The sequence below is a fragment of the Thalassophryne amazonica genome, chromosome 4 (genome assembly GCF_902500255.1).
Source record: "Thalassophryne amazonica chromosome 4, fThaAma1.1, whole genome shotgun sequence".
In the NCBI taxonomy this organism is placed as follows: Eukaryota; Metazoa; Chordata; class Actinopteri; order Batrachoidiformes; family Batrachoididae; genus Thalassophryne; species Thalassophryne amazonica.
Window position 1 is genome coordinate 97227535 of NC_047106.1, and position 11226 is coordinate 97238760.

An 11226-nucleotide genomic window follows, 5' to 3' on the forward strand; every position below is an offset into this window, starting at 1 on the left:
TTCCACATCCAGCAGATGGCCCACGTGTAAGTTTCTCATCCTGTAGCTCCCAGCTCCAAATGTACATCCTCCCTATCTTCTTTAATTTCTTTTTGGAATCACATTCCATTTCTTTCATTTTTCTGTAGGGAAGAGAAAAAGGAGCCTCTACCAAGACCATCTGACCTTGATGAATCAGATGGAGGCTAACTCTGCTGCACAACACGAGGACAACCGGGCACAGTGCACAGAACATATACAGTTGATCCTGGATGACGCCCGTGAAGCACGACAGGCTGAAGCCGTGTTCAATCAAGGACTCCTTCAAGTGCTGGGTGACCTTGTCCAGGCAATACGCCAACGGCGCGAGTGACCCATCAGTCTGGACTGGGCCCAATGTAGAACATGTAAATTTTATATATACTTTGCTGTGTTGCACTTATTTTATTTTCTCATTTGTTTGAATAAATAATCAGTTATGCGATTGTGTCATAGTTTTGTTACATAATGAGTGAAAGGTATCAGGTCAGAATGTCTACAAGCCAACAAGTCCAGACCCAAAACGTCCACGAAGTCCAAAAGCCAAAAATGTCCACACCCTGTAAAATGTTCTCTAATCATTTCCCATCGAAAATTGTAATCATAAAATAAGACACTAAACAGGAATCACATTAAACGCAGACTATATTTAAAGCAAAATTATGTGCACAAAGATTAACATTTAGTAAAAGCAACAAATTTCATTTATATTTCACACTTCATTTGAACAGGAAGCAAACTAATAATAAATTCAAACTATGTGGACGGAGGTTTTAGGTGTGGACCTTTTGGTTTGTGGACATCTAGAAAGCAAGTGAACAGTAAAAATATGTCATTCATGATTTGAAGCAATGATTGTTCCATCATAAGAATTTTTGATCAGTTAATTCACACTTAAGAAGCCAGTGCACACAGCACCTGGATGAATCTGCAATGATGCTGGAGAAATCATGTCCAAACTGAGCTTTACCAAATGGTATTTAACCAAAACAGGTTATACTTAACAACGGTGCTGACCAGTGACAGCACCATTATGAATCCCCAGCTATACAGGGGTTAGGGTTTAATGAGGTGTGACATTCTGACACAAAAGAAGAAATTAATTCATAGATTCTGGACAACCAGCTGTATTATCAATATTTGCCTCCATTTACATCTATGGCATCAATACATCTGAATTTGTTTTAAATCATACTAAATGGGTTGCGCATGAACAGCTTTTCTAGCTTTAAGCATTCACATGTGATTAAATCCCGCCCAAGTTGGGGTGCAGTAGAAAAGCATGCGCTTGGAACCAAACCGAGTAGAGTAGAGCCGAGTAGTGCTGGAGCTTTGTAGTAGAAAAGTGGCTTTAGAAAACTATCCGACCTTTTTATTTATTTTTTAAAACTATATGGATTTGAATCATGTGCGCTTGCATCAGCTAAGCTTGAACCTTCGTGCGCATGTGTTAGTTTTTTTCACGCCTGTCAGTTGCATCATTCGCCTGTGGGCAGGCTTTGAGTGAGCACTGGTCCACCCCCCTCGTCGGATTTTCATTGTCAGGGAAATGGCTGAGCGATTGGAGCAGCGCTGAATCAAATTTTTCCAGAAACAGACAGCCAGGTGGAAACCATTCGGAAGATTCAGGCGGCTTTCGGTGAGGATACTCTGGGCATCACACAGATTAAGGAGCGTTACAACCGGATTAAAGACGGCCCACAGCGGCGGAGGGCGCTCTGCGCTCCAAGCGGCCATCGACAGGCTGAAACGACCAGATCATTTCCAAACTGAAGGCTGTGTTTATCCGGGACGTCGTCTGAATACCAGAGAAACTGCAAAAGAGTTGGACATAAGCACTTTTGCGGAACATTCCACTGTTACAGGAGATTTTGTAATGAAAGATGTGCGGAGGAATTCGCGCGCCGGGACGGAGCCGCAATGGCGCGCAACAAAAAGCATTAGTGAAGGTTACAAATGATCTTCTTATGGCCTCAGACAGTGGACTCATCTCTGTGCTTGTTCTGTTAGACCTCAGTGCTGCTTTTGATACTGTTGACCATAAAATTTTATTACAGAGATTAGAGCATGCCATAGGTATTAAAGGCACTGTGCTGCGGTGGTTTGAATCATATTTATCTAACAGATTACAATTTGTTCATGTAAATGGGGAATCTTCTTCACAGACTAAGGTTAATTATGGAGTTCCACAAGGTTCTGTGCTAGGACCAATTTTATTCACTTTATACATGCTTCCCTTAGGCAGTATTATTAGACAGCGTTGCTTAAATTTTCATTGTTACGCAGATGATACCCAGCTTTATCTATGCATGAAGCCAGCCACACCAATTAGCTAAACTGCAGGATTGTCTTACAGACATAAAGACATGGATGACCTCTAATTTCCTGCTTTTAAACTCAGATAAAACTGAAGTTATTGTACTTGGCCCCACAAAACGTAGTAATACTGTGAGAAATCTTGGAGTCATTTTTGATCAAGATATGTCATTCAATGCGCATATTAAACAAATATGTAGGACTGCTTTTTTGCATTTGCGCAATAACTCTAAAATTAGAAAGGTCTTGTCTCAGAGTGATGCTGAAAAACTAATTCATGCATTTATTTCCTCTAGGCTGGACTATTGTAATTCATTATTATCAGGTTGTCCTAAAAGTTCCCTGAAAAGCCTTCAGTTAATTCAAAATGCTGCAGCTAGAGTACTGACAGGGACTAGAAGGAGAGAGCATATCTCACCCATATTGGCCTCTCTTCATTGGCTTCCTGTTAATTCTAGAATAGAATTTAAAATTCTTCTTCTTACTTATAAGGTTTTGAATAATCAGGTCCCATCTTATCTTAGGGACCTCATAGTACCATATCACCCCAATAGAGCGCTTCGCTCTCAGACTGCAGGCTTACTTGTAGTTCCTAGGGTTTGTAAGAGTAGAATGGGAGGCAGAGCCTTCAGCTTTCAGGCTCCTCTCCTCTGGAACCAGCTCCCAATTCGGATCAGGGAGACAGACACCCTCTCTACTTTTAAGATTAGGCTTAAAACTTTCCTTTTTGCTAAAGCTTATAGTTAGGGCTGGATCAGGTGACCCTGAACCATCCCTTAGTTATGCTGCTATAGACTTAGACTGCTGGGGGGTTCCCATGATGCACTGAGTGTTTCCTTCTCTTTTTGCTCTGTATGCACCACTCTGCATTTAATCATTAATGATTGATCTCTGCTCCCCTCCACAGCATGTCCTTTTCCTGGTTCTCTCCCTCAGCCCCAACCAGTCCCAGCAGAAGACTGCCCCTCCCTGAGCCTGGTTCTGCTGGAGGTTTCTTCCTGTTAAAAGGGAGTTTTTCCTTCCCACTGTCGCCAAGTGCTTGCTCACAGGGGGTCGTTTTGGCCGTTGGGGTTTTTCCGTAATTACTGTATGGCTTTGCCTTACAATATAAAGCACCTTGGGGCAACTGTTTGTTGTGATTTGGTGCTATATAAATAAAATTGATTTGATTTGATTCATTATTTTTATGGACAGAATTTCTAGGCGCAGCCAGGGTGTAGAGGGAGTCTGTTTGGGAACCACAGAATCTCGTCTCTGCTGTTTGCGGACGATGTGGTTCTGTTGGCTTCGTCAAATCAGGACCTTCAGCATGCACTGGGGCAGTTTGCAGCTGAGTGTGAAGCGTCCGGGATGAAAATCAGCTCCTCCAAATCCGAGGCCATGGTTCTCGACCAGCAAAAGGTGCTTTGCCCTCTTCAGGTTGGTGAAGTGTCCTTGACTCAAGTGGAGGAGCTTAAGTATCTTGGGGTCTTGTTCACGAGTGAGGGACAGATGGAGTGTGAGATCGATAGACGGATCGGTGCAGCATCTGCAGTGATGCGGTCGCTGTATCGGACCGTCGTGGTGAAGAGAGAGCTGAGTAGGGGGGCAAAGCTCTCGATTTACCGATCGATCTACGTTCCGATCCTCACCTATGGTCATGAGATTTGGCTCATGACCGAAAGAACGAGACTGCAAGTACAAGCGGCCGAGATGAGTTTCCTCCGCAGGGTGGCTGGGCGCTCCCTTAGAGATAGGGTGAAGAGCTCGGTCACTCGGGAGGAGCTCGGAGTCGAGCCGCTGCTCCTCCACGTCGAAAGGAGTCAGTTGAGGTGGCTCGGGCATCTTTTCCAGATGCCCCCTGGACGCCTCGCTGGAGAGGTGTTCCGGGCACATCCCATTGGGAGGAGGCCCTGGGGAAGACCCAGGACATGCTGGAGGGACTACATCTCTCGGCTGGCTTGGGAACGCCTTGGGGTTCCCCCGGAGAAGCTGGGGGAGGTGTGTGTGGATCGGGACGTCTGGGCGGCTTTGCTTGAACTGCTGTCCCCGCGACCCGATTCCGGATAAAGCGGAAGAAAATGGATGGAAGTTTTCGCACTATTAGTCTCATCTTTTGCACCACTTGATATTTGATTTGTGGTACACTTTTGTAAATATTTCCCAATGTAGGCAGTATAGACTTCTTACAATTTCAATACAAATGCTTCTGAAGTGGAAAAGCCCTTCTATGGGAAGTGCATAACAGCTATGACTATACTCTTAACTGTATCACTACAATAACGATGTAACTAACAACTATTTTCATAATTAACTGTTTATTTTCTTGATAAAATCAATTTGTTGTTTGGTCCATAAAATGTCAAAAATTTCTGAAAAATGCTGACCAGTGTATCCCAAAACACAAGATGATTTCTTTAAATGTCTTGTTGGCTGACTATTATTTCAACAGTTGATTGAAACAGGGTACAATGTCTCAACAAGTGGAAAGCATTCTATCTTAAAATGATCATGCGACAGTAATTTAAACTTTGACAGAAGGAACAAGCTGCAGAAAAGAGTGATTATGTCTTCCAAAATTCTAGGAAAGCCACAAATGCATCTCAGAATAGCGTATGAACTCTTCAGGGCTTTTCACACCAGAAGTGACAGACACACAAAATACTGCATCAGCAAGCGGAAAATGCTGCCCCCAAACGTGCAAACGAGGTGGAGTTTTGTACGTCGCCATGTTTCTGTTCTGGTGTCTGAACAAGTCTTCAAGTCACCATGTTTGTGAAGTCATGTGTGTTTCTTGGCAGGGGCGTCACCACTCAGACAGAGAGTGATAAAGATTAGAAGATTAGCAGAAGAACTACTGGTGTTTATGACAGAAGTCAGTCTGCTGAGAGAAGGACCTTTCCACAGCGACGGTCTGTTAGTGAACCCCAGTGAATCCCGCAGCACTGTGGGAGGAGAGCTGCAGCAGGCATGTTTACTGAGCCACGACACTGACATTCTCCACATCTGGACATATTACACAGACACGGTTTGTCCAACAAATTTGTCTAATAATATGAAAATACAACATGATGTTACTGCACCAACAAATTTGTCTAATAATATGAAAATACAACATGATGTTACTGCACCAACAAATTTGTCTAATAATATGAAAATACAACATGATGTTATTGCACCATTGAGAACACGCCGTATTATAGGCCATTATCTTAGCCTTTCCCTGCAGGCTGCATTAGTTTTTGCTGACTGAATGGTAATTACTATCAGCTCACTGATTTCTTTGTAACTGTTCTATTTTATTACCCAAGAAATCCACAGCATTGTTTGTTTTGTTTTTTAATTGCCGGTGCTCTGATTACAAGCGTCTACATTTTAAGGCTCCTCTTTTTCCCCTTCATTGCATTTTTGCCTCACTTTACAACAAGGAGTAATGTTGTGATCCTGAAGAGGGGATCCACCTGCCATTTGCTCGCTGGCCTGGCTGCTATTTGGCCCACTTTCAGGGCACTCAATTTATAATATAGCGCAATGCTAACATACCCTCGGCTGTATGAGCATTGTCTTCTTTATCATTTGCAGTTGTTTAATTGGTATCCCAATGCAAATGATATATTATTCATTTATTGTTATTTACACTAATTATTAAGATCCTATTATGTTATGTACAATTTGTACATGTTCAATCACGCCCCTCTATTTTGTCATGTGATAATTTCACAAGGACCACAATGATAACACGTGTTTATTCTTTATTGTGTTATCTGTGTATCATTGATATATTCACCTCTGTATGTTTATATTAACCATCAAGAGTAAGTAAAATGTCACTATCAAATATACTCTAATCTTTAACAGACACACTGCAGTAACTATCATTTCCTGTTGAGTTTAGAATAAATACTTACTAATAAAAATACTAATAAATATTTACTGTCTTTTTTCCTGGTTTAAATGCAGATAAACATGAAGGAATCTACCAGACTTAAAAATGTCCACAATGGTTTTCATGCCATTTTAAAAATATAAAAACAAACATCCAAGAAACATTATTGGGGCTGCAGTAGCGAGTGGGGAGTCTTGGGGAAATGCTACATGCAATTTGGCGCAATCTGGTGCAATTAATAAGCTATTTCTCAGTCCCATTTTCTTGTTAATGTTAGTCATAAAAACCCTATTTTCCCATATTGGCAAGATGACAGAAGTATAAAACACATTCTGTCACATGGATTAGAATACAGTGTTATTACTATTCCATAAAAACTGCATATTTGCATTGGACTGTTACTGTTCTCCCTATACATTTATCTAAACATTTGACTACAGCAATTTGTACTTTTATAACAACTGATAGTGTCTTAACATGAACAAAAACTGATACAAGTAAAGCTGCACTTACTGATCATTAACCCTCTGGGGTCGGAGGGCATTTTTGGACAGTTCACTCGCCTGGCATAAATGTTTTATTATTGCTGTTAAAAACTCACCCTGCATCCCACAATCAAGTGGTACGTCTCTTTTTTTTTAGGACAACCTGTACTTTCAGAATATATGTGCTATAGTGGTGTTTTATAACTGTAATAAAGGTTTACAATCAGAAATAAGAAAAAGCGGCAAATAATTCACACACACACATTTATTCAAAACACACAGCAAACTATAATAAACAACTATTTTGACACTTTATAAAGGTAGTTTGGGATCTTGTACAAAAGAATTTACAAAAAATAAGGTTCTAACAATAAACAAATGCACATTTTGAACAACATATACAAAATGGTCTATGCGTTTTGTTTGTCTTGATGCCACATCTCAAAGCAATTTCTCAAAGTAAAGAGAGTGTTAGATTTGCTGTATAAACAATGATTTAAAAAGTTGGGTCACCATTTTGGTCCTTTTTGTCTGAACGACCCTATTTTAATTTATTCCTGATAAACTTTAAATCGTCACCCTGCAACAGATGAACATTTTATCTACTTGTTTGTACTTCCAGAACAGCGCGGAGTCCACAGTAAAATCTGTAACGGTACCTCTCATTTGCTGCTGTGTGGACGAGTGGTGGCACGTAACATTTATTCTTCAGTCTAGGATCCGGATGTTAAAACGTGATACTTAATATCCACTGTGGCATCTCAGAGCTGTTTCCAACCAATTTTACAGATACAAACATGATTACATCAGCCCACAGACTAAATCAGACATAGGCCAGGAAAAAAAAATAACTCAGAAACATTAGCCACAGAAGTAAATGTACTCAGATTTTTGGGAATTCCCGTAAAACTTTTATCACTGATTATGTTAATCATGTTACAGGATTAATTTACAGAGGAACATGAAAGTTTAAAAAAAAAAATTTTTTTGGTGTGTGTTTATATTTTACTCCAAAAGATAAGTTAACTACTGAGGAACATCAAACTAAGAAATGTTTGGCTATATTTCTTCATAATCAAAACTAATCAGAAATTAAACTTGAGGTTTAAAAAAAAAAAACACACACACACACACACACACACACACAACACAAATAGGGCTGAAACGATTAGTCGAGTAACTCAAATAATTCAATTACAAAAAATATTCAAGGCAAATTCTGTGCCCCGAACCTTCGTTTAACAATGTAGTACATATGCCAGGCCTGTGTGTGTGTGGCACTGCAACGTCCTCAGGGGGTGAAAAAAAAAACAAAAAAAACAGAAGACTAAAGCATAACAGCTAATCAAATGAGCAATGATAGCTACTGCTTTCCAACATGACACACAGAGTAAAATAAACCTTTTAAGAGAAAGACGGTCCACGTTGATCATCTGAAAAAGACTGTGCATTTAAAGCAAAGCAGTGTGTTTGTCTATTTTATAAACACACGGTCCGCTTTATGTGGGGAGTGACTATTGACCCTGTGGCCGGCTGCTCTCTCTCTACCTGGTGTGAGGGGCTGTAAGACTGGGCGAGTCACAGCTCTGTCCCCAGCTACACTGACAAACAGCAGAACTCCACTCTTTCTTCTGTGTTTCCCTCAAACTCGAGAGTGTTTCGCTTTTTAATTTTCGCTTTTTTGAGCAACACGCAAAAAACTGCGAGGCTTGCATGTTCGACCTCCAGCTGAAATGCATCTGCTGAATCGTAGAGAAAGAGGGACAGGGGTCGAAATACATTTTTTAACCTACTTGCATTGGTGCTAGTAACAAAAAAATTACTTGCACCAAAAAAAGTTACTTGCACAACCAAAAGTCAATCTTATATCAACCTTAAAACTCCTCCTTTGATGTGTCAGACTCTTCCTCTCTGGGGAGAGTTTGAGGGGAGAGCAGCAGCAGCAGCAGCAGCGGCAGACAGTTTTTTTTTCCACATGCGCGAACGAACGAATCGTCCATGAAGATTATTTTATTTATTAACTACACAGATGTATAATAAAACAAATGGTGACTGGTTTATAACACAATTATGACAGAGTTTGAGGGGGAGAGAGAGCGAGGAACTATGGAGCGCCAGAAGTGTCACTGCAAAATGTTTGAGAGAATGTGCGCACGTTTTATGATATTGTGCGACCATTTTAAGCATCGTTTGAGTGAAACAAGGACACGATCTACTTAAACGTGGCCACAATTTGTAAAACGTGCACTCAACATTGTCTTAACACATAAATGTTGACTATTAGCCAACAAACCAGCAGACGGTGTAATACATTTCCCCATAACGTGACTCGCTTGGCAGAGAGCCGCGCAGCATTTGGAGCCATTTGAACAGAACGTTTCCTTCTCGCAACAAGGCAGGAGCCCCCGTTAGTAAATTTAATCTGCACAAAAGTGACTCACGATTGATATTTTAATGGCTTTGAGAGGGGTTAAGAAGCAGATTTGCTGCTTCTGAAAGGCAACAAAGCAAAGAAACGAAGCAGCAGGTCGGAACAGTGCTTCATTGCTTCGAGCTTCAAAACGATGCACGTATTACTTCACTTGACCCAGTCAGTACCTTGTAAGTCTTTTTTTTGGAATTTTATCCAAAAATCATAGCTTGCACATTTAGTTCTCGTATAATCATGCAAGATTGATAATGATTTTGATTCAACTCCTAACCCTCTTGAATAGAAAAAAAAAGAAAAAAAATCACTAACATACTTCTGTACGACTTTAGTTCTCTCTTGCATTGAAACTCTCAGGTATGATACTGAATACGTATTGGCACCTGATAACTGCACATTTAATGCAGATTCTGACACTTCACCACACCAACAGTTAACTGTTGAGAAAAGCCAGACAGGTTCTTTGTGGGATGTGAAAGCTAAATCTCAAATGCTTCTTGTCCTGTAGACTTTAGAAATGGTTCCTAGACAAAAGCCCGTCCGTCTTGGTGCTTTATATCCAGATCTCTTTTTCCCTCCTGTTTGGTGGTTGATGTTTTTTAAGGTCTGTTCAGGTCCAAGTTAGCCCAATGCGAATTAAGTTTTTGCTCAAATTCTGTAATGCTTACAGCTGTTCTGGCAAACTCTCCCAGACACTGATGACTCTCAATGTGAAGCTGCTCAGCTTTTCTATAGCCTGGTTTGATGAGCTTCATTTCATAATTGGTGTAAAGGTCTGAAACTGTGCTTAACGTTAATTGAAGTGAAGGAAGACCTGTGTAGTTTGTCAGTCTTCGGCAGACATAACAGATCGTCACGACAACAGAACCTTCAACTATCCACCTTGACAGAGTGACAAAACTAGCTGTATTATTCTCATAGAGACAAGGAGTGTGTGTGTGTGTGGGGGGGGGGGGGGGGCACCATCATCTACTACAGTTAAATAAGCCATACTCTTAAAATTACTGTAATTCAGCAGATTACTTGCGAATTCCGCCGATCTATCAATCCTATGATGGCGTTACGTTAGCATCGTGTTAGCTTGGTTTCAGTGCACGGGTGATGCTGATGAAAAAAAAAAAAAATACTGAAAACAATGATTAGATTAATACCAGCAGGTAAGAGGGCAGTTCAGTGGTTTGGTGATAAAGACGGGGGATGGGTGGAACTGCAGCACCGAACCAAAACCAGGAGCTCGACACTTACACATTCACGACTTCAACTACATAACGTTTATGACTCGATAGTAGAAGTGGTAAGAGGAAATATCCCCCCAAAATCGACTTTGTGTGCTCTAAGCTATAATTAAGCCAACATTGCGCTACCCGTAGCCCTACTGAATGATTTGCTTCAGCTAGCTAGCACGCGCCCCGTGGGCCTGGCTAGCAGCTAGCTAGCAGGCAGTAACAACTAGCTTTCCTGGTCTACATGATTAGAAACCTTGTCTCATGCTCTGAAACACCCACTCGAGCCCAAAGGAACCCGTCCAGCCAAAGCCACCAAGCGAAGATTCATGATCTTACATGCCTTGGCTGCAGCTGGGTGCAAAGTTACCGATGGTGGAAATTAGAAACGACGTCACAAGGAAGCCAGGAGGCTAAAGAGGAGACACTTCACACCAATCTCCACAACTTTTACCTCCAAATCACGTCCTTTGTTCTTGAAATTCTTCAGCCGCTGGTTATCCAGTTTCTCGTTATCAGCCATGTTAGCAATCCTGGTTGCGTTCAGTACAACGTTCACTAGTGGCTTTAGCTAGTCAGCTGAGCTTCTCTAGTTCCCCTTTCTCGCTGTCTTCGTTAGCGGACTATTTTTTGCTGCTCTATTCGCAGTGCATCCTGGGAATGCCGGCGATAGAAGGGCAGCCTCTCTGTGGCGTAGAGGAAGGGTGGGGGATTCCCCTGTATTCTGATTGGTTGATCTACTGCTGTCGTATGCAACGACGTCTATAGGGGGCGTAGAAGATTTATTTCCCTTTACCTTTTTCCGTTATATTTTATCTATCTATCTATCTATCTATCTATCTATCTATCTATCTATCTATCTATCTATCTATCTATCTATCTATCTATCTA

The 11226-nt window shown here is 41.2% G+C and overlaps 1 protein-coding gene across 1 annotated transcript in view; it reads right to left on the reverse strand.

Moving 5' to 3' along the window:
• Positions 1-11007, reverse strand: part of kpna4 (karyopherin alpha 4 (importin alpha 3)) — a 33345-nt gene extending 22338 nt beyond the window's left edge. Inside the window, exon 1 of the mRNA XM_034168296.1 lies at positions 10790-11007. Coding sequence (XP_034024187.1) covers positions 10790-10858 — 69 coding nt within the window. The 5' untranslated portion in view covers positions 10859-11007. The remainder of the gene's footprint in view (positions 1-10789) is intronic.
• Positions 11008-11226: the final 219 nt, after the last annotated feature.